General features: G+C 37.8%; 2 protein-coding genes and 1 long non-coding RNA gene across 3 annotated transcripts in view; 2 read left to right on the plus strand and 1 right to left on the minus strand.

The window, feature by feature from the left end:
• Positions 1-1,364, plus strand: part of timm10 (translocase of inner mitochondrial membrane 10 homolog (yeast)) — a 1,904-nt gene extending 540 nt beyond the window's left edge. The window contains exon 2 of the mRNA XM_024260042.2: positions 482-1,364. Coding sequence (XP_024115810.1) covers positions 482-677 — 196 coding nt within the window. The 3' untranslated portion in view covers positions 678-1,364. The remainder of the gene's footprint in view (positions 1-481) is intronic.
• A 347-nt stretch (positions 1,365-1,711) lies between these two features.
• unc93b1 (unc-93 homolog B1, TLR signaling regulator) lies at positions 1,712-24,267 on the plus strand. Its single transcript, XM_024259825.2, has 13 exons — positions 1,712-2,934; positions 3,559-3,675; positions 3,824-3,965; positions 6,134-6,287; positions 6,364-6,525; positions 8,148-8,277; positions 8,399-8,492; positions 9,077-9,201; positions 9,387-9,569; positions 9,644-9,917; positions 11,204-11,325; positions 11,413-11,535; positions 19,609-24,267. The coding sequence occupies exons 1-13, from the start codon at positions 2,932-2,934 to the stop codon at positions 19,861-19,863; spliced, it is 1,884 nt and encodes a 627-aa protein (XP_024115593.1). The 5' UTR covers positions 1,712-2,931; the 3' UTR covers positions 19,864-24,267.
• LOC112137488 lies at positions 6,419-8,151 on the minus strand. The gene is made up of 3 exons (XR_002917549.2): positions 7,701-8,151; positions 7,470-7,540; positions 6,419-6,557 (listed from the first exon to the last, which is right to left on the minus strand). It is a non-coding gene; the product is annotated as an uncharacterized LOC112137488 (long non-coding RNA).
• Positions 24,268-24,707: the final 440 nt, after the last annotated feature.

Raw genomic sequence — 24,707 nt, forward strand, 5'->3', positions numbered from 1 at the left:
TTAGCATTTTTTCTGTGCACATATTAGTATGTTGAGGGCACGCATTAGCATTTTGAGAGCAAACGGTAGTATTTTGGGCGCACACTTAAGCATTTTAAGGGTACACAGCATTTTTTTAAGGGAACAAATTATTTTAAAGATGGCACAAATTATTATTCTGAGGGCACACTTTATCATTTTTGGGGCACACAGTATTTGGTGACCAATTATTAAAATTTGAGGGCACAAGTTAGCATTTTGTTATGTATTTACCAGCTTTTATGCAACTATTTACATCCCATTGGTGCAGTGTAAGTCTGCCCACACTTCCCATCATCCCTTTGTCTACCCTCTCTCCCAGAACATGATCAAAGATTATCAAAGTGGGTCTTTAATAACATGACAGGTGTCTGTGACTATGCATGGATTTAGTTTGTTTATATTGAATTAATAATTTTGGTAGCTAAACAATATTTGTTTAAACAATGTTTATTTTCTCCAGAATGACCAATGCGTGCCACCGGAAGTGCGTCCCGCCACACTACAAGGAAGCAGAGCTCACCAAGGGAGAGGCAGTCTGTCTGGACCGCTGCGTGGCCAAATACCTGGACCTCCACGAAAGGCTGGGACGGAAGCTGACGGAGCTCTCTGTCCAAGACGAGGAGATGATGAGGAAAGCAGCCACGGGGAGCGGGTAGAGCCATGAGGGAGGACATGGAGCAGCGCTGTCGGAGCTACGAGGAGATTCTTTCAATTAGAGAAATGTCTTAATGATGGATAACAAACATGAAAAAAGAATTAACTGGGATGCTCCTCCTCCTGTTTTGCTCAAAAGAAGAGGATGAGGAAAAAAGCCTTCAGCCTCTGAATCCGTTTACCTCCGTGCAGCACGGCCTCAGAGGCAATCGGCTGCTGAACACCGCCTGGAACGTAGAAGCTCCTCTTCATTTTGCAGCTTCGAGGCAGCAGCTGCTGATGCTGTTCAATGTGTTAATGTCAGGTTAAAGCAATCGGAGTGAATTTAGTTTGGGATCACCCTTTGAATTCAACTGTTGGGCTTTTATTTTGAAGGTAAACACTTGTGGGACAGAAGAGCATCATCAGTTCTTCATATGTCACAGCATAAAACATGCATGTGGGGAGATGTTACTGTTTCTGTGAGCGTGAACACGACTGATGGCTCTCCGGCTTCCATCAACCTATTTAACTTTTAATCAACTGTATGTTATGTTCTTTAAAGCAAAAAAAAAAAAAAGATATTGGTCATCCACATCCTCCTGTAAAACCTCCATAGATTCAGGCTTTTTATTCTTTGTTTTCTTGTGTCTGAAATGTTCATGTCTGTATTAGAAATGTTTCAAGATAAAAACACCTTGTTAACAGTTTTCACATTTTTTTTCACATATTTAAGTAACAACCAGCTTCACAAGCTTGTTATTATACATATCCTAAAATAATTTTTCTCAACTCAATTTGAAATATGTATTTTAGGGAGTTTTGTGCTCGTATGAATTCTTTAATACTTGTAATTCAACCACATAATTGGCAAAAACTATTAAAGTCTAACTCTGACTGTCTTTCAAACTATTTTCACAGGGTTCCTAGTTGGTTTTAATAAGGATTTTACAGTTTAAAAAATAAAATAACATTGTTTTGTAGGACGTAGTTTCTGCAGAGCGGCAGTAGTTTATGAAATTCACCTCTGAGTTGTGGGTGCAACCATTGGTGCAGAGCAACCCCGCCCCCCCTTTCCCTCTAGTGTTGAAAGTTGGTATCTCTTATTAGAGCTGCATCCTGCTACAGCACATAGATGCTGATTCTCCATCATCTCTCCTGTCCTCGCACACCCGAAGGAAGGCGGAGTCTGGAACTTTTTTTTTTGTCTGCTCCTGTTTCACAACGGTTTAAACAAAAAAATAGACTTGTCCTGCAATTTGAAACTGAATTTTCTTTATACATGTCCTCCATGAGAAAAATGCTTAAACATGTTAAAAAAACCTAATTTTCATCAGATCACATCTTTAAGTGAATACCTGAAATCTTAATTGTTTCAAATCAGTTTCTGTAAAATTTAAAATGTTTAAATTTGTATATCTAAAGGAATAATATATCAAAGAAGAGATTCCACTATCAAAATGATTGTGACAAATCTATCAATATGTAAAATTATTACATTTTTGTTTCTGAAAACAGTCATGAACATTCAGAATACATCTTAGGTGTGGTTTGGTCGATCTTCTGCTGGTTGATGTGTTACGGCTGCAGTGCTATTCATGGACCAATTCTGTTTGTGTGACTTCATCAGATAAGTTGTTTAATTTAACATTGAATTCTCCAATAAAATATGTTTGTTGTGATGGAGCAGAAAGTAAATTGCCTGAAACCCAATGCAAAGTAATACGGCATGACTGTCGTGCCTGATGTCACGTGAGGGCCAATCTAGTAATATAGATCTATGTCCACACCTCCACTGAAAGTCAAGAGTTCAAGGTGGGGTCCAGGAGGCACCACATGCTTTTACTGAGGCATCTGATTGGTCAGTTTATAACTACAATAGCTTGCAAAAAAGAAAAAAAAATGTATAATAATAATAAAAAAGGAGGATTATAAAAAATATGTTAAGAAAAAGGTATCAGATCAAGAATGGTTAATGACTGAATTACAGCTGTTTATTCCTCTATAGAAGTCTATGGGATTCTGGCTTCTTGGAGCCAGCAGGTACTTCCTGTTTGGAACAAAAAGGGGGGAGGAATTGCTCAGTCCAGTTGTCTTTTACAGTCCCCTGACCTGAGGCATCAAACGTGTGCCTGTACCTTTAAGAGAGGCTGCCAGCAAGAATGGGGGAAGTGGAAGAAAACAAACTTTCGCTTCCTCGTGAACATTGTATTTATACCTTCTAATGTTCGGAGGAAAGAGGAACCAGCAACCAGAGGGACCGAAGTGCTCTTCAGCATGGTAAGTGACCGATGGCCCTGGACGTAATATAATGTCTATTATGGACAGTGTTGCCGTAATTCGTCACATAGGTGTTGCAAACCAGGTGAGGCTGACAGACAGAAGAGTGGAGACCTTCATTTAAAAGTTGCTGAATATAACAATCCTCTCTGCAATATACATTTTCTAAATATCTATATGGTTAAATAAAAGACTTGAAAATTGTGTTAAACGTGTATTGCTGATGAGTTTATAACCTAAACCCACCGGCTGCAGTCTGTCTGCCTGCGGGGTTTATACGGAAGCAAGCTGATATTAGAAAGTTCTTTAGAGTTAATATATTAAAACGGAAGAACCAAACATGTTTGTATCATTTCATGGAAACCGCCTTAAAAAAACAATCAGGATTTATTGATTTACGAGTAGAACCTGAACCACAGCAGCAAATATCAAGATGGATATCCATTGAATTAATTTTTCTTTATTATAATACAATGGCAAAAATAATTACACTATTCTCTTCTTTAACATGATATTTAATTTGTATCATATTTTTGTAGTTTGTTACGTTTCCGGGATCGTTATAGATCTTTTCCTGATGCGGGAAAACTTTTCTGTCCTGCACTACCTCCTTCTGTCCACTAGATGGAGGCAACGGAGCAGGAAGACCTCATTGCTGATGCCGGGCAGTTCGTAGCGCCCCCTAACGGTGGAATGAACGAACTGCTGAATGTGGGGGAAGAGGATAACATCCAGGGTCAAGTGAGAAAACTAAACTGCTGCTTTTTGGATCTGATAAAAGAATCTTATACTTCTTATTTTTTATTTGCCCTGCATGTGACTCTGCCCTTGTAGTTTGTTAATATATATATTTTTAATTATTTGACTTTTATTTGACTCGTGTTCTCAGATGGAGGAGTTTTTGGGGCCGCAGACACAGTACAACGAGGAGGAAGAGGAGAGGAAATACTACAGGAGAAAGAGGCTGGGAGTCATCAAGAATGTGGTTGCAGCCAGTTTAGGAGCCATGATGGTTTACAGCGTTTACATGGGTGACTTCAGATTACTTTACTGTCATTCTTACATGTACAAGGCTTTTTTTTCTGTGCATCATTCCTTAAAAAAACTAAAATAAAAGGTTTTACTGATAGCTACAACAGTTTTCTTATGTAAAAAACAAAAAAAAAAATGAGAATAAAGTCAAACACTTACACGAATAAAGTTGTAAAATTAACATTTTACAAGAATAACCTTATAATCTTATAAATTAAATGTACAAGATCAAGTCATAAATTTATGAGGCTAAGGGCTTTTTACTAATAATAACAACAACAAAAAGAAACTATATTGTGTTTCATTATGAGACCCATGGAGCGCATTGTAACCGTAGTATTAGTTTCACAATCAATTAGTGATTCAACATTATTTTAATGATAAGCATTAGAACACTGAAACAAATTTACAGGAAACTGGGTCACTTCAGAAGAAAAATGTCGCAGATGTATGGATAAATTGTGTCTCATGGAAGAAGAAATGATTGGAGTTGTCTGTTCTCAGGATTATTGTTGGTTACATCAATGAACAATTCGGTGGGGTTATGTCACTGTTAATAAAGATTCTCGAACTACAAGGAGAGGATTTCCAGCGAGCGCCTATGATAAACTAAAACATCATGGCGTCGCTGTAACTTTCTGCATTGATGAATTTAATGGGCTTGTAATGTAGATGGGGCGGGGGGGGGCTTAACACAACCAACTTTAGTTTTGAAAAAGCAAGGCTTTTTTCTTTTAATATTATGACTTTTTTTTCTCACAACTTCCAGCTTTAATCCCATAAAGTTGCAACTTTGTCTCATTCTTTTGTAAAATGTTTCTTGTTCAATGTTGACATTTTTTCTCCTAATTTTAAGATTTTATCTTTGTAAAATTATTACTTTTTTTTCTCATTTTGTGCAACTTTATTAATGTGAATTTTTTACTTTTTTCCATACTTTTACAGTTTTACTGTCAAATAAATAAGTTAATAAAGTATACATTAAATGATGAATTAATAAATTGTATAAATATATATATATATAGTATTTTCGTGGTGACACTATACTCCGTCACAGCTAGCAAACAGTTGCAGTTTGTTTTTCAGCCATTAAAAATCAAATAATTCACTTGCATCCAAGAAGAAAATAAAAAGTGCATGACTTAGTCATTAAAAACAACTAATACCTAACAGTTAGATGCATAAATAGTGAATCATTGGTCAAGTAAAAAACATTCAGCAGAATACTTTACAACTACTAAAAGATGCATCAGTAAATTAAGAATTAACAATAAGGAAAGAGAGTTAAAATGTTTAAAATAAGAGTAATAATAATCTCTATGTTCTAAACATTGACCATAACTTAGTGAGTTTTAAAAGTTCGACTCCAATCACATTTGGATCTATTGGAAAAGTGCTTGCAGAGATCTTTATGCTGTTTTTAGGGGAAAAAAAATCAAAAATCTGTCGTTTTTTAGGATGTAGTGAAATTCACCTCTGAGTTGTGAGTTGCAGGACCGTTGACATGGAAGTAAGCCTCCCCTGACATCCCATCATCCCTTTGTTTACACTCTCTCGCTTTAGCTTACAGCCCCTTAAAACCATTAGCTAACATTAGCGGTGCAACAAAAATGTCGACCAATATTGGAACTATCCAGTCGTACAGTTTTGAACCAGATGTCAGCTCAGACGAGAAAAACAAAGACACACATGGATCTAGTCGTCTATAAGTGGATGCATCAGAATGGAGCAGAGCAGTTTCTCTACATCAAAACTGAAAGATTTTTCTAATTGTTTTTTTTTTGTCTGCTCCTGATTTATCCCAATTTGAACAAAGAAAGCTCAGAAATTCAGCTTTAATCTTAAATTAAATTATATATGACCCATTATGGGAAAAATGCTACAAGAACGTATGAAAATAATACAATTTTTATGGGAGTGGGTCTTTAAAAACATACAAAGACATTGCATAGTTTTAGCCACTATAGTTTTTGAATTTTAATGTTTTCAGCAATGTTCAAAATTATTTCTTGCATCAGAAATGCTTGACGTGTACAAAAATGCTCTCAAAAATCTAGAATGATTGGAGTTTTAATCAATTCCAGAAGATGATCTCCTTGTATCAGATTGTATGAGACGTCTGATGTCAGTCAGACTCTTTGACGCCCCCTGGTGGTGTGTGCTGCAGGCCTGCTGCAGATGCAGCTCATCCTCCACTATGACATGACCTACAGAGAAGTGAAGTACAGTAACCTCGGCCTGGAGGACATCGACCGGAAGATGCTGATGGGCATCAATGTCACTCCCATCATTGGCCTCCTGTACACCCCCGTCCTCATCAGGTGCAGGCTCACAGACGTGGGAATAATTCTCTCTTTGTTTGACTCCTCTGACACGTCTTCGCTCCGATCATCTCAGGTTTCTCGGTACCAAATGGATGATGTTCCTGGCCTCCGGGATCTACGCTCTCTTTGTCTCAACCAATTACTGGGAGCGTTACTACACACTGGTGCCGTCAGCAGTGGCCATCGGCGTGGCCATTGTACCGCTCTGGGCATCCTTGGGCAATTACATCACCAGGTGAGAGGCACATATAGAAAGGGAAGCTTCTTCTGCAAAATTAAACAAATTATGAGATCTTTTAATGGATAGTATAAAACAAAAATGTAGGAAAACATTAGTTTAGCCATCAGCAACGCATCAAAGTGTTAAAAGAACTTTTATCAACATGTAAACGGAAATTTGAATCAAACATTTTTAAATGATTGGCAGATTTAAACAAATAAAAATGCTATTTTAATATCACTCTTCAGAGGCTCAAAGTTGCAGGCAAAACTGGCTTTTATTTGATATATTTTAAACATCGTTAACTGAACTCTGACAGTTTATAGCTGTTTTTGATAAAATATTCTTAAATATGACCCATGACTTTTATGACTTATATAGTCTAATTTAAGCAATCTTTTGCAAATTCTTTCAGTGACTAAATCATATCCCGGGACTTCTAATGAAAGCTGCATTGTCTGAAAGTGTTTTTGATTTTATTTGTTGCAGAACCTGCAGTTTTCTTAGGTTGTAATCTTAGGTTGAGAAAACCTGGTGTAATGACTAGAATGTTTTTTCTAAAATAAGAGTCCTTGGTAAGACGATCTTTTTGCCCCATTGGAAGATTTTTTTTTTTTTTACTTATTTGAAGAAGTTCCCCTTAGATGAAAATCATGTTTTTGACTTTTTAACATGTCTGTGTGGCATTTTTCTTATGAAAGAGAATAAATATAATAAGAAATAATTTCGCTTTTGCATTTCCGAGTGTTTCTCATTTTAAATCGCTGTCATTCAAACTGTTGCAGAAAATCTTTGTTTGAATTAATGAGCAGCTAATACATCACGATTGCTCTGCTGCACATGCACTAAACCCTCATCTGATCCGGCTAGCGTGCCTAGCTCAGGTTCCAGAGAACAAAAGATGATGTGGTCAAATCAGCGTCACTGGATTTTTGGTGTGAGTTTCATCCAATACTTACGGTAGCAGGACTGAGAACGCTGGAAAATCTCCACCAGACTCCACGGAGCTTCTTGATGTGAAGTCTTCACTCTGATGTGTAGAGAAATAAACAGCTCTTACTCAGTCATTTCATTTGTCACAATAACCATTCTTGCTTTGCCACCATTTAAAAAAAAACATTTTTCTTGTAATACTAATTTTTTTCATGATATTCGTTCTGTAGCGCAAATTATTTAAGTATTAAACTGACCAATCAGAAGCCTCAATAAAAATATGTGGTCTTGCATCCAACGTTCATAACGTCTCTGAGCCTGCTTTCAAGTAGTAGGGGTGTGGCCTTCCAACAAACTCGCTGATTGGTGAGAGTGGTTGCCATAGAAACATTGACTTAGACCGACTGGGCCCAATCACTTCTTACTGATGTTGTCTGGCTCCAACATGGTGATGCCTGTATTGCAAAAAAAAAAAAAAAGCCAACTGAATTGACTTAATTTTATTGGACCTAGAAGTAACTCATTTTCTGTGGGTGACATCACACTCAGTTAGTCTAGTTCTCATATATAGTTAATAGCAGAGTCGCTCTTCTCAAAAGACCTTTTGTGGGTTCTTGGAGATGTAAAGCTGATATCAGCTTGAAGTACAAGTTTTTCATTAGAAGTATAGAGACGTTGTGTTTCTCTCATGATCTGTGGTGCAGGATGGCGCAGCAGTACTACGAGTACGTCAACTACAAGGAGGAGCACGTGCAGGAGCAGAAGAGGCTTCCAAAGGGGGCGTGTCACAGCTACATCATCATCTTCCAGTCCGTCTTCTACCTCATCTTCAATGTGAGCCCAGCAAGTTTGTTTTCATGTGATCTATTTAGTCATTCTTGAAATGAAAAAGTAATGGAAATCAGTTGAAATACATTTTTTTTCAACAAAAACTTTTTTTTTCTTTTTATGCCAGCTGAGTTTAGTCTTCGCTGAGCTTCCCATGCGCCTCGTCCTCAACAGCCACCTGCACGAGAACAAGCACATCCTCGCCAACGTGAAGATCTGCGGTAATGACTGCCTCCTCCTCCTTTTTGTTTTTCCATTGTCCCTGCAGAAGATCTGTCTCTTTGCATGATTAAGACCGCTTTTTATTCGTGTTTTCATCTTTCTTAGGTCAAAGCAATTTTCCAAAACTCACACACATGAGTGATTAAAAAAAAAAAAAAAAAAAAATTCAAGTCCTTTTAGATGCTGCCATAGTAACGGCAAGAACATGAGGTCATTGTAGCTAAAAAATGCTTCCTTTCTCCTCCAGCAATAAAAAATAAGTACAGAAGATCATTTAAAGTCACAGAAGAAATTAAGATTTAGTTCACTCCACCTCTGTTCATTCGGCTACAAGATCAGACCATGAAAGTTGGATTTAAATTCCATAATTGCAGCGGCATCCAACATTAGAGAACATTACAAATATTTCATTGAAGTTTCCATAATCCTCTTTGTTGGTAACAGGACCTGCATATGTGACAAAATAACTCATATCAAATAATTCTGTTCACAAAACATGTTGCAAATTTAAAATAAAATAAAATAAATGTAAAAATCTGACATAAAAGCCTTTTCTTCTTATTCTTCTTGCTTTGACACGCAGGCGCAGAGATCAAGGGGATGATCCCGGGCTTCAACACCACCGTGCTGACCAACCTTCCCCGCTCCATGCTGCTCATCAAGGTGGAGAGCGTCCTCATGGGCTTCGCCTTCCTCGCCATGATTATTGTAAGATTTTCACCCCCAACATCAATGGATCTGTGAGACATTTCCCTGACGGATTGTTGCATTATCATTATCATAAACAGGATTTAGGAGCTACTTTGACAATCATCAATCTTGAAGATAATTTTTTTGGGTAAACACCATTTATGCATCATCTGTAAAATTGATTTTTGTGCTTCTGCCGACAGTTCCTGGTGCTGTGTGGTCCTGCCTATCGCCCGACGGAGGAGATTGACCTTCGCAGCATTGGCTGGGGAAACATCTTCCAGCTGCCCTTCAAACACCTGAGAGACTACCGGCTGCGGCTGCTCTGCCCCTTTTTCATCTACAGCGGACTGGAAGTGCTGTTCGCCATCACAGGATTCTCCCTGGTACTGCACCCAAACATACTCTTACCAAAATGTGGTAAATCAAGTGTAAGATGATGATCTCGTGTCCTCTGCAGTCGTACGGCGTCTGCATTCTGGGCCTGAAACACCTGTGGCTCCTCATCGTCGTCTACGGCCTCTCCAGCTCCATCTTCTCCGCCCTTTCTCTTTTCCTGCTGCGCCTCCCTCGTTGGGTGTGTCTGGTTGGGGGGGCTGCGGTGCATGCTGTGCTAATTATTGCCCTCCTGGCGTTTTCCACCAAACCTGACAGACCAGAGTACTTGGGTCCCCTGCTGGTGATTTCTGTGCTGTGGGGCCTCGGCACCGCCCTGAACAAGACAGGAGTGAGCAGTGAGTATCCTCGGATGTACAGACGTGAACAGCAGTGTTGTAAAAATTAGAAAGATATGTATTTCAATTACTTTTTCTAGCAAAGTCTAAAAAAAGAGAGTGACCATCGCACAACATCAAATCCTCTTCTTTACCTTTTTGCTGCTCCCTTTAGGGGGCGCCATTCCACATCCTCCACCATATTTTCCCCAATTTTTTTGAATATGCTTTCAACTTTTTTAAAAAAATTGACTCATCATAATCCACTCTATGCATGATTTCTGGTTTTGTTTACTGACATTAAACCAATTTTCTGTGGTAGACATTGCTCAAAAATAAAGGCTCCTAATGCTAATTTGCCACTGTGTTAGGGGCCCTATCAAAACTATTTTCATGGGGCTCCAAATCTCTAGCAGTAGCCCTGACGCTCGGCAAAAAAGTATGTAGTTAGCCACCAATTGTGCAAGATTTTCGACTTAAAAAGTTGATAAACGTCTGTAATTTTCATAATTCCTTAACTATGAGAGACAAAATGAGAAAAAACATCTTTAAAAATCACACTGATTTTTAAAGATGTTTTTTCTGAATGTCAGACCTGTAACTTATTCTGTAAGAGGATCTTCTGTCTTCCACTCGTTACCTGTATTAATGACACCTGTTTGAACTCGTTATCTATATAGAAGACACCTGTCCACAACCTCAAACAGTCACACTCCACTAAGATCAAAGAGCTGTCTAAAGACACCAGAAATAATATGTCACCATTTTATTGATTTATACTAAACCTTCAATTCTAAAATCCAGTGTCCTGGATATTTGGAAATCTGCTAAAAACCAGTGAGCATCGATGCACACTAGATCGGCAAATTTAGACCACAATGCACTGCGTTTTAATGATTTGTCATTTGAAAACATGTATTTAAATTTGTTTTATATATTTCCTCCATGTGTTAATTAGTGGTTCACCGTGAATTCTTAAATACTCTTAATATAATGTTCACATTTATTAGGTTTCTACTTTGGGAAGTCAGTTTTGCTATTTCAAAATAGAGATGTAGTGAGCATGGTGTCTGAATTGCATTGTCTTTTAGGAGTTGAGCTGTTGTGAATTCTGGTCAATTCTCTGAGATCAAGTTCATAAGCTTTTATAAGCTGTAGCTGACCACTAAAAACTTGATTTAGAGTTGCTCTTTGTTCACTTTTTTAAAGTAAATTTTGTTGTTTTTACCTCTTCTCTTTTCAAAGCTTTTTTTTTAATTTACACTTGGGTACCTTTTTTCATATCTCATCATTTCCGTGTGCTGCAGCTCTCCTTGGAATGTTGTATGCTGAAGAAAAAGAGCGTCTGGACTTCATCTACACCATCTATCACTGGTGGCAGGCCATCGCCATCTTCATCGTCTACCTTTGGTCTGACCTGCCTATGAGGGTAAATGACACTTTTTGGAAACAATATTCAAAACATAGTTTAAACCTTATTTATGATCACTGTATTTATCTCACCCTGTCTGTGCAGGCCAAACTCTCCATCCTGTTGGCCACGTTACTGCTGTCCTGCTACTGCTACTGTGTGATGGAGCGCCGTGTGGCCAAAAAAGTTCAGCACCGACTGCCTCGCATTCCTCGTCCACGACACAAAGTAAGCAGCCACAACTTTGAAGACAAACTATTTGATACATCTCTTTAGCATTACTGTGTTTGTAGAGAGTTTGTAATCACACGCAATGATCACTCTTTACCACAATGATACATCTGGAGGAAATGTGGCTGCTGTTTGCTGGAGTGAAGAACACCTGTTAGACGTGTGGTCTTATTGAAGAAACATGTTTAATGTTAACTTCATGTGGTTCTCTGCTCCATGAGTTGTAGAAGGAGACGTCTCTCCTGTGTTGGGACAGCTGGACTTCTCTATCCTGTAGTATCTGGAGCTGTCCGTCAGAATCCTGACAGATTTGAGGCATCCTCATGCTGGGTCAAACTCAATCGCACAGGGGGCCAAAATCCAAAACACACCTTCAGACACACTAAAACTACATTTTTAAAACTTCAAAAATATTGCTTTTTTAACGTCTCTATGAGTATAAAAAGGCAGGAATATTATTCCAGAATAAATCAACTTAAACCTTAAATAATTTTCAATGTTTTACTCTCCATAAAAATATGTTTTATCAACATTAGTTAGAAAATAAGCGAAAGATAACATCGATAACTTTAATATTAATCTAATAAAATTATCCTTAGGGGCGGATAGAATTGCCCAGAGGGCCGGATCCGGCCCCCGGGCCTTGAACTACATCAATAGACATCAGTCACATAGTACATTATTATAACACGTTGCCGTTTAATATTTGCCAGTTTGTTTTAAATTTAAAATTAGTAAAATGTAGTAAATGAAAAGAGAACTCTGCACTTGATAAGAGCTCCTCCCCCTCCTCACTCCCTCTGAGTCATTAAGCCGGGCAAATTCTGTTGGTGGTGTTTGTACGTAGAGCCCAAAACATCTTACAAGAGTTTTGAACATGGAACCCAAAACCCATAAAAGCATTTAATGCGTGTTTACATAGACTTTCTTTTGCCATGGGTAATGTGAACATAGCTTGAGATCATTGACTGTATAAAGAAGTGGACAGAGCGGATGCGGCGTTGCCCATTGAAAATGCCTTACCTCTGGCTCCAGTGAAATGACTTGTAGCGATTGGTCCGAGTTGGGCTGAATCAACGTTTCTATGGTAACTACTGTCATCAATCATGCGTGAGCTTGTTGGAAGACCACACCCCTTTTACTCAAAGCAGCTTGGGAGAATCTGTCAAGTGAGCATCACATGCTTTTACTCAGACTTTTACTGATTAGTCAGATTAAAATTTGTATAACTGGTGATAAAGAAAAAATATTATTAGAAGAATAGGAATATCAAGAAGATATTAAGAAAAAAATGTGGTCAATTTTGACTAATAGAATGACTGAGTAATAGCTGTTTATTTCTCTGTAGAAGTCTATGACATTTTGACTTGTTGGAGCCAGCGGGTACTTCCTATTTGGAGGAGGGGGGTCACTTTGTCCAGTTAGCATATACAGTTAAAGCTTGAGATGCATGTATATGCACAAGTGACTTTTATTATTTACATGCTTTGGTTTGGTCTTCTTTACTGATACATTGAAGAGCAATGCAATAAGAAAGCTCCCGTTCATGCTCAACACCTCAGTATCTGTTCAGTCTGGGATTTGTAAACCTCCCAGAAAACTCTACAATACTTGCTGAGTGTCAAAGCAGGTCAGATCGTTTTCATCTCACACACTGATTTAGACTCACTCCTTACCAAGGATTTTTATATATGTCCTTAAGGACTGCTGTGAAATTTAACAGAAAACTTTGCATACAGTATATAGTAGTTTTTGAAAACTTTTATTCAGACCCAGAGTGCACTGCATACACATTAGTAGTTGCAGAGCTGCCACTTAAGGTGCAAATTGTCAATTCAATTTAAAGATGAATCCATCTGTATTTAAACTGAGAGAGCAGAGATGAGGGCAGAAGGAAAACCATTAAAACAGTAAATATGTGTTGATTATGCTCTCATGTTCAAAAGCAACAATTTCTTACTGTGTGAATCATGTTTTGTTTTGTATCTAAGAGTAGAAATATTGTTTTCTCCCTGGACTGTGTTCAGTTCTGACGCTGCAGTGGTGTTTCTCTCTGTGTGGGAGGACAGAAATCAACATGTTTTTTTGAGTTGAGTTGTTGTTTCTTTAGCCTTAAAGAAGAAAGGTTTTTCTATTTTTCATAATAGTAAGATAAAATAACACCAGACGTGATTCTGAAAGAACTACTCCAATTATCTTTAATTCTATTGTTAAAGAGTTCTCAGTTTATCTAAACGACATTTCAGCAAAAAGAAAATAGTTATTTTCAAGGACATAGTTTCTGCAGATCGGCAGGAGAGGAATTTGCCTCTGACCGTTGGCACAGAGCAAGCCCATCCCCCCTTCCCTGTTGCAGAGAGCAACCATACAGCCCTCAGGTGTTGGGGGGAAAAAGGCAAGTTTGTAGCCCATTCCTGACCGTGGTGAGTTATGGTTCTTTAAAGAAATGACCGCAATGCGTCATTCTGCCACTAGGGGGAGCAAAGGAAACGCAAGACCGGTGTAGGTACCATATGGAAGATGGGTACGGGGGCGTATGACTTGATGACGTGTAAGATTACGATCAATCTGGACCATTAGACCACCATCACATGACATGTGCCCTTATGATGCAGGAGTCTTCCCGAGAAAAAAACCGAGGAGGTCCGAACAAGTACGCACAGAATCACAAAAGGGGGTGCAATATTAGCAATCAACCGCAAAAACTTTGACAACAAAATAATCCAATCGAGGGGAATCCTCACAGGACAGTAATCATATTTCAATAGAGAGAAATCAGGCTGGGAAGCGTAAAGTTTGTGCTAAAGTGGGTGCTAGCGAGTAGCATGCTAGCTTGTTGTTGGTCGCACATTTTTTGAAAAACAAAGAAAGTGAAAATTCTCTTGTAATTTTTTTTTCTAAATCCGTCCTGCCAGTGTTGAACTTCTTTTTGGGCACACGAACCGGAGAATATGCAGCACTCATTTTCTGCTCAGTGACATAAACACTGAGGAGAGCAGCCATTAGTGAAGGAGCTGTCAAAATAATGAATAATAGCCTGAGCAGATCTCGACACTAAATCGTTTGTCTAAGGCTATGTCCAAATCCTCCCCCAATCACTATATATGCGTTGAAGACTTTCTAGTGCTGTCTGAATCTACTAATTCCAAAATCGAGTGCACTCGAAATTTCCCATAAGTCTTTGTGAAAAATTAGCCTGCATTGATTCTCACTGGATTAGCAAATATAGACCACAATGCATTGCAACTGAAACATTTTGAACAAAAAAAACATGTTTAAATGTAATATTTGAATAAACCATCCACATTTTCACCATCAGAACACCGTGGTGTCATAAATAAACAGTGAAATCGGTGACGTCATATCCAATGTTTGGAAAGACGAAAGAAAAGTAGTGAGTGAATCCGTGTCCGAATTACCTCTAAAATCCAGGGCACTATGAAGTCCCACGCTATATAGTTTTTTTAGTAGTTAGAGGGGGAATTTGGACACAATCTAAGTGGCGTTACTGAAGTGTGATGTCATCACTAGTTGCAAGTCCCTGTACCAATCTTGCAGGCCAAACACACAGTACCTACACCAGCATGACAAGAGATTAAGAAAGAAACATAATGAACAGTGTATTAATATGTGATTAGGCTACTAAGTTGGTTGAAGCCCTTTTTCCAAAACAAAAGCAAAGCTGCAGATAACAAGCTGACCGACCATGGGTTATTTTGTTTTTATGTTACTGGTCTGGCCCACCCCCGGTCTCCTGCTAGCTTGGAGCCCCTCAAAACCTCAAATCTAACATTAGCGGCAACAATAGTGGGGTGAAATATTGGCGCTATCCAGCCGTGCAGTTTTCCACCAGCACTAATGAAACTCTTACTGGATTGATCCAGTACTGCTCGCCAATAGTTTTGCACTGCTAATGCTAGCTTGAGGCTATAAGATCACTCATGAGCGCTCAAACAGCGCTCTCAGCGACGGGGAGGGGCGGGTTGCTCCGAGCCAACGGTCCCGCCCACAACCCAAAATTGTTTTGCTAATGAGCTACTGCCGCTGGACATGAAATATGTCTTAAAAAACGATATTGATTTAGGCTAAAAACTGCAAAGTGAAAAGATACTTTACAGATGAAAGAAAATATGAGGTTAGAGAGGAACTTTAAGCTCTTCTCTAAACCCTATTGTTGACTTTCTTTAGAGGGCGGAAGAATTCAGTGGTTTCTACTCGAGAATTTTTTGTCAAAATTCTATGTTCCTGTTTCTATTATTTGTTTTGTGATCCAATGCACTTTCTGACAGAAATAGTATGTTAACTTTTCTTTCTCACTCTGACATGATGGATTATCTTTCTATTCTCCTTGATTCATTCAGGAAAGAATGTGTTAAAGGCTGACCTTTTTTACTGCAGCCCATCCTTCTTCCTGACAAACTTCTTCACCACCTCTCCTCCGGCTCAGTCTTCCTCACGTCCCGTGTCTCCCATCCCATAATTTGACAGAAGTGAAGTATCACTGCTGTCACACTGGGAAGGAGTAACAGCTACCTCAAACGGATTTCTGTACAAATAGATTAAACAGAAAGGGCTGTCTATGTACGTCATATGTATGAACTAATGTGGATTGACTGCAGCACTTTCACTCTATTACTGAGATTGAAATCAGGTTTGGGCAGATCCCCTGGGTGTAAACGGGAGGAAGGACTTCAGAGAGTTAATGAGATCTGAGACACGATCAGAAACTGAGGCGTTTTCTTTAATAGATGGTCTCTGTTTTCCCACAGAGCTTCTTGGTAAAGTAGCACACACACCTTCAACAGCTTCAGTTTAAATTAAAAATCTGTCTCTCCACAATTTTAATTTGCAACTTTTTTTTTACAGTCAATTAGTTTTTGAAGGACTAACTCACAGAGGAGGAAATTCACTGCTAAAGATGATATGGTGCTCCTCATAAGTATGGATGTGGTTACTGCTTAGTGCACTACAGATTAACAGACCTTCAGAGATAATATCATAGCATTTTCTCTCAAAATCTCATCATTAAGTCTTTCCTTTACATGGATTCGTCAGCCACAAAGCATGATGCTACCACCCCCATGCTACACAGTTGGTATAGCATTCTATCGCCTCCAAACATGAGTTTAGGGTTTTTTCATGATAGAGGTAAAGAAACATGAAGAATAACAAGATATAAACTTACAAGCACACACACATATATTTATGTTAGGGCTGTGAACATTAACGTGTTAACAAACGCGATTAATCAAACAGAATGAATGCGTTTATATTCATTAACGTAAATGAATTGCAGCTCGAGGAGCAGTAGTCCTTCGCTTTGCCTCGCTGATTTAGGCCTCCACGGCTTGTTCAAAAGGTGTATATTGTTATAAAATGTACCTAGTAAAACATTGTGATTAATAGTGATCAATCAAAACACAAAAGTGTGATTAATCTAATTTTCTAAAATTGATTGACAGCTTTAATTAAAATAAATCCTTTAAATTTACAGTTTTGTGTGTAACTTTATATTGGGATCATTCGCAGATAATAAGTGGTCAGCAAGTACTGTAACAAAAAAAGCTAATAGTGATTAATCGCGATTAATTTTTTTCCCAGTTTGCGATTAAATAATTTCTTTAATCGATTCCCGGCTCTAGTTCATATGTGCTCGTATGTAGAGGTATTTCATATATAAATGTATATTTTATCGCATACGTGTTTTCAAGGATTCCACTACATACATTGTAAGCTTGTATCGGGTTATTTACCTGTTTTCTTCCTTTTACTGATCTAAAAACAATCCTGCATTCATCGCAGTATCATTATCCTACAATCCTTGAAAAATAATAAAAAGAAATGTATATTTATTTAAAGTGTGAAATAAAAAAATGTAGTTAAGGAGGTAAAAAATGTAATAAACAGTAAATAATAATTAGTCAGTTTATGCTTCAGGGATTTAATCTTGTCGACATTGTAATGACAACTGAGCAGAGTTTAGGTTAGAGGTGTTTAATTAAACAGGTCAAACTCTATAACACTCACCTCCGAAAGAGGTTGGTCGATGAGTACATTGAAAAACACTGCTCCCTATATAGTAGCTTCTGCTGTGTTCCTATGAAAGCCCTTACAGTAGTGATGACGTGAGCTGGGCTCTCGGTGTGCTGGAGAGGATAGATAGAAGTGAAGTTCTATCCAGAGAGGAATTGACTGTGTGGGAGAGTTTTAATGCAGTCCAAGAACATCCGATGAAGAGTTTTGGGGCTGATATTGGCCCGTATAAATATAGGATTCTCACACCTTTGCTTCAAAGCATTCACACAATTGAGATTGTATGTTTTTTGGCATTTAAAAACTCCTTCATACTCTGAGGTATTACAACAATGTTGATATCAAAACATCAGCTTGTTTAGGAAAATTCTACTTGTACTTTTTTTTTAATATATATATCTTTTTATAGTCTTTGAAATATTGATACATTTTCAGCCCCACAGGAATGAATGTGAAAGTGTTCAACTCCTTTAAAACTTTGTTGGACACTTTTATCAATAGAAACTATTCAACTGTTAAAGTGTTCAGCAGGGTATGGGCTTTCGTAAAAACCCTTATTACACTAATACAGTTCTATTTAAATGATCATTTCTGGATTTATAATGGAAGTCAATGTTCAGGCACTTACAGTGAGAAGAGGTGATTTTTAAAGACCTTTTTTTCCAATAAACTGCCATAATTCAGACAGTGTTTGTCACCTTTATCCTGTTTTCAGCAAAGCATAAGAATACGCCTCTAGTTTCATAAAATCCCAATCTCAAAATAGTGAGTCAAACACTTCCTCCCAGAGCCCTAAATCTGAGACAACCATACTGAGCTCCATATCTGACCATTTTACATCAGGTGACTGTTTCACTTCTCAAGTCCTGCTTTTAACTTGCAATGCTGAGAAACATATACTTGAACTTAGAGACATTAGAACCGTCACACATTTTAACCCCAATAGGTGGGATTATTTCAAAGGTTTTGATAAATAAAGTAGATCTGAAGATGGAAACATTCGTTTGAAGCAAGTGAAAAGTGCCAGTTTGTTTGGGATTTTCAGCTCAGAGGAAGAGCTTACGTAGTCTTCACACGTCAGATCCATTTAAGATAAAGACTTAATGCTTTTATATTGCCAGATTCGTCTTCGTCTGGGCTTTACAAGACAGAAATGATTATAATTGGACTTATGGTTTGCAGTGTTCAGATGTTTGGGGCAAACGGGGGAGAAGATTTGTCTGCTGTTCTGGGTTTTATTTAAGGTGCTCACATAGAATCTTTACTAATAGATCTGCATCCTCTGCCTCATGGATACACTGGTGATACATTGGCAGCTCCTCATTCTTACTTTACAATGGAAAATACACTCAAATCTTTACGCAGTAAACAGATTCATAATTACAACAAGCTTTTTTTAATGCATTTATTTAATCTTTTTACACGTTTTCTTTCATCCTTTTTGATTTAAAATGACCTATTGTTAAAAATCTTTATTTGTTTTAATGTGCTGCATAACTTGTAGGTTTTAACATCCTTTATCGTGCTTTTAAGTTACTTATTTTTTAAGTTATTTAGCATTTTTGCTACAGGAAACTTTGAATTCTGCAAATATTTTCCCATTCAGCAAACATCTTTAGTAATGTGTTCAACATTTTTACTCAAGGGAACTTTGCATCCTTTCTGATCCTATTGTACTATTAGCTTCTGCAGCATTTTCAGCAAATCCCTTTAGAAATGTAAGCAAACGGCTTCATTATCTTTAGTGACCATAATCATCTTTAATCATTAACACTTGCATAAATGTACTGTAGGAGATGCACCTTTTCTAGTTTAATTTGTTTCTGTCATTGATAGATTTTAAACTCTTCTTGTACTTTTATTAGCTGAGTTCTGGTGTTGCTTTTTGCAGTTTGCACTTTCTGATCTTTAAGCTTCTTGTGGACTTTAGTATTTAGATCATTTTTACCAGCAACTTCATTGTGAATCATTTTTTAAAATATTTTGAATAGCATTTTTGTGCTTGCAGATTCATTCTCTTCCTTTTCTTGTTCCCAGGTGAAAGGCTACCGTTACCTGGAAGAGGACAACTCGGATGAGTCTGATTCAGAGAAAAGTGTGGAAGAGGAGAATGATGAGAACCTTGAAGAAGAGATGCCATCAGCAGATGGGGAGGAAGAGGAACAGGATGCTGGGTCAGTGGGGGCTGACTCACCCAGAGTCTGGAGGAGAGGAGCCGGGGGTCAGCAGCACAGATGGGAAGATGGCCATCTCCAGGGGGCAGAGAACGAGGACAAGCAAGTAGTAGAATAGGAGAGGACGCGACGGGAAGACGAGTCTGGGAACTGCAGGATGGGAATGTTAATTTTTTTAATTGACTGGACTACATTTGGCCTTATTCATTACCCCTAAAATAAACAAAAAAATAAGTACATTCATTGGAAGAATAACAACATACAAAATGAAAGGTATGATGTTCCAATGAATAGTTACAGAAGAATTTAAAATATTCCCAGTGAGGATTTTACAAAACTTAGAAAAAACTTGGATAATGGGAAGCCAGTGTAATGAAGCTAAAATAGAGAAAATGCCACATTTTTCTGCACTGTGGTTAAGACATGCACCTGCCTTTTGGACCAGCTGGAGTCGGGCAGTGGCTGAAACGCCAACCCCCACAAATGAGGAAGTGCAATAATCCAGCCTGGTATACCCAAAGAGGAAGATCACTGTCTCAAATGTTTCAGAGGACTGGGTTTCTCTTTCCCCAGCTGCCTTACGTAAAAAAAAGCTCGAACTTACAATCTTTGACTGTATAAGAGAACTGGACTGAATGAGTGCGATGTCACGCATCGAGAACCGCTTACCGCCGGCTCCAACCAATAAAGTCGATTCATCCACAGTTTTTTCACAATACGGATGTCACCACATTGGAGCCAGACGACATCCATAGACAGTGATTGGTCCCAGTCAGTCTGAGTCGTCATTTCTATGGCAACCACTCTCACCAATCAGGATTAAGCTGCATCCACACCCCTCCCATTTGAAAGCAGGCTCGGGAGAATCTGGTACTTCCTATTTGAAACGTGAGGTCCTCAGTCCAGTTTTTATACACAGACGATGTTTGTGACTGAATTTCTTTTTTACCCTTAAGATTTCATGTTCAGAGTCCACCTTCGTGTAAATTAGATTCCACGTTTTTGTTCAAAGAACCTAAATTAGGGAGGGACAAAGAGCTGTAGCCACTTCTGTGTTACTGTTATTGAGGCGTAAAAAATTTAAATTAATTCACGCCTTTACGTCCAAAAGACAGTTTCAGCAGATGGACTTTTCTTTATATAATGTGTGACATTGATGACGTAGTACCTCTGGGGAATCTGAAAGAGGATCCATCTTTGTTCTCACTTCAAGTTTCACAAAAAATCCACTTCCTCAACGTGAAACGTATTTGCTGTCAACAGTAAGAGCTCCAAATGCATTTAAAAGTGCTGGAAGGTGTTTGGTTTAAAGCACAAAAACTTCTTGGTGTTTCATTTCTATTCTTAGGTGGACATTAAAGTGTCTTTGAGATGATGTTGAAATAAAAAAAGACATGGAACTCTTTTTGGAGACCAGTGATGTGGTCTAGTTTCACTGTTGATGATTCTTAGAAACTCAAAGACAACTGATGGTGGATGGAAAAATGGAAAAATCTTTGGTTTTCCTGTTTTCTGCAAATAATAGTTTTTTGCACTTCAGCTAAAAATGACTTAAGTTCAAAAGAAATGTAGAAGAATTCAGAATTTTCTCCTTTAGTTTTGTTTTGAGCTTTAGTTCAACTGAGCAAATAGTAGTAATAGTAATAGTAATAATAGTAGTAGCCAGAAGTACAAAGGTTGTTCTATTGTATTAGTTTATGTACCTTTTTCTGATGACCCAGAGCACAAATGAGGCCCAGGGTTTGAAGAAGTGATTATGAATGTATGCTTCTGTATCCTGAGACTCGAGTTACAAAGAGTTGCACAAAGTTAAATCTTTTAAACCTTTCAACTTACAGGAGGCACATTTTTTGCGGTGCATTATCATCAGTGTTTTAAAAAATAAATATATTTTATTCATGCCTTACACTGCCTTTGTCTAAAAGCTTTGACGTGATTTAAAAATTCAAAGTAAAATCTTGTCATTGTCCTTACAGAGCTGCCAAACATGCCGTGTTCATTCCAACAGTCTGATTAAGTTTTCGGTGGTTAACTAACTTTTAAACAGTGTCCAGGTTCTCAAAATATTAACGCAGATGTGCGGTCTCATCAAAATGTGTCCTTTAGTTGGTTAAATGGTGGTCTTAAGGAAGTGATGGGGTACACAGAGAAATTCGTGCCATACCTGGATTGTCCGGTTCTGACCCTCTGACAATATGACATCAGGATTCCTCTATTGGGAATTTTTGGAAGTATTGGGAGAAGGGTGGATGCTAGTGAGAGATTTGGGTTAAATAAAGCAGAGATTTGTATATTTCAACATCTCAGGGAATGAGAGTTAGCGCTCCACTGTTGTATTTGTAACTCAAATGGACAGAGATATCAAACAGCTAGAGTTACCTCACAGGAATCTGTCATCAGAATGCATCCTGCTGTTAACTCGCTTTATGGATTATTGGCCAAATACCTGTGCAGATTTGGAGAAATGGTATAAAAACTGTGAAAGGTGCATTTGGTTGACAGCTCTGTATCCATCCATCCATTTCTGAACATGTTTTATCCCTTATGGGGTCATGTATGGAGAGAAATAAGTATCGCCCCAATTTATGAGTGCGTAATTCCCTATTAAATGTATTAGTGAGGCACTGGTTTTAACTTTTTGGTTCTTCAGCTTGTTTATTGAGATTGGGGCAACATTTTGAAAGTAATGTGGTGAACACATCTGTGTAACATGTCTTCACATGAATCCTCACCACCAGCAGGATGGTAATGGCCGATGTGAGCGCTTCGTGAGATGTCTTGTTGCAGACGCAACCTCCTGTTCTTAGTCACATTTGTCCAATCCACAGATATGACACGAATATGTTGATGTTTATAAAAGAACCACGTTTACCCGTGGATTTTTTTAGTTGGGACTTGAAAGGAAGCCGTTGTTCCTTTAGATGACGGGCTAGAAGAGCATCAACAGTCTGTAGCAGTAGCTTGTAAGAATGTACAGAACAGATTTGAGAGCGCAAGAACGCTGAGATTAAAAATCCTTTAGGTCATTCACAGGAAAGAAAAATCACAGATTTTTAGGATCCAAACACTTAATAAATCAGTTATCCTTCACCTCCACAGAGAATTGTGCATTTCGTCAAGATGGCTGCTTTTGATGAGTGCACAAGGAGTTTAGGAAAATAAAGTGATGGAAGCAACTAGATATGGAAATGGGGGCAATCATGAAAATAAGCTAAAACTGAGGAATGATGATCTTGGTGTCTCTGATTGTGTCCAAACGTCTCCAGGTCATAATTTCAGAGAGGAAACTGACATGGCTTAGATATATATATATATATTAAACAGAAACATTTCGGTTACTATAAGCTGTAAAAAAACTTTTTTTTTTAACCCCACTGTATATTATTGTCAGGTCAACGTATAGACGGGGTGGGAGGTGATTGGGCAAAGTCTATTTCCTCTGAATGACTTAGTGGTTGCTGGGTTGATCCAGATTTTACGATGAATAAAGTTTTAGAGTAAATATGTTTTTTTTTTCCCCAGAATATGTTTTATTTTTTGCGATTTATTGTGGCTAATGAGCTTTTATGAAAACTGGTTGCTAAAGATTTATAGCCCAGTCGTGTTTGTTTGATGACGTACCACAAATGAAAACATTTTAAAAAGACATCTGCAGCATGGAAGGATTTTTATAGCATTTTGAAATGTTTTCATGCTGTAAATGTATGTTTTTTTTTCTATCATGCTCTTGTGCTGCTTACCGTAGCAAGTGATCACCACTGTAACTGTCATCTTGTCAACATCTGATTCTGTAACTCGTTTGCTGTGAATCGATGAAGATTTCTTTACATTTTCAATAATTTTAATACTGTCTCTCCATCTACTTCTACCCTTTACAGCACTTCTAATTTATTTTGGACCAAACTGTAAAATTGCAAAGAATTCTTTAAGATATATTCATATATAAAGCCAATAACTAGTCAATTATCACTCCCAATCAAGTAATAGACATGTCTTTAGCAGTAAAAAGTATCATTAAAAGAACAAGTCATAAACTCAGAACATTCAGCATCTTTTCAGTTTCCTCCTCACTTTCAGATAAGCAACAAGTGATTAGTATTGTGCCTTCAGAATAAAAGGATATAACCAAATATATATTTTAAATATATTTGTGTCTTTGCAATTATCTTTCAAAAATCTGATTTGTAGTACTGTAGCTGTAATACAACTCTGAGACTTCCACAGCGTTTCAGTCCGTAAAAAGACTTTATGTTCATAGTCACTTAACATGTATGTGACTTACCTTTAAATCATGGTGGGGAACGTCACATGCTTTAGTATTTTAGAGTCTGGTTTCTCTGTCACGTTCCTCTTGTGTAAATGTGCTGATGGGATGGAAAGCTCTTTGATTTCTTTTTCCTCTGTGCTGGAACTGATATGAAGCCTTCTGCTCCTCAACAGATGATGTGGTTGTGTGAATGTATTAAGAATTCAGGATATACTGTTCTATGTTTTTTAAATAAACCATAAATTTAATTGAGTATTTCTTTTGCTATGAGGCTTGCATTTAAAAATAAATGTATTTTATGTTTAAGTTTGTTGGAAGTGGACTAATAGCCCCTTTTTTTGCATTTGTTATTTGTAAATACATTTATATTTTGCATTCAATGAGGTTGAGAACCAGGCAGGCCCTTAAAAATCTTAATCTTACCAAATCTGCCCCTCCTTTCAAAAGTTTTGGATATCCCTGAATTAGCAAAGTTTCACTTTTTTTAACTATTACAAAGTAGAAAAAGACATTTTCTACTTTGAATTATTTTCCTCTACAACTAAAACAATCTGAAATAGAACTAACAGCGGCATCTGAGTGGCTAAAGTTGAAATGACACTGTTGATTGAAAAATTAAGTCTGCACTGTAGCGCCATCTATTGCCCCACCACTATAAAACTGTTAATTTCAAGCACCTTGGCTTTGTGGTAGAG

This window comes from Oryzias melastigma, linkage group LG1 (assembly GCF_002922805.2).
Source record: "Oryzias melastigma strain HK-1 linkage group LG1, ASM292280v2, whole genome shotgun sequence".
NCBI lineage: Eukaryota > Metazoa > Chordata > Actinopteri > Beloniformes > Adrianichthyidae > Oryzias > Oryzias melastigma.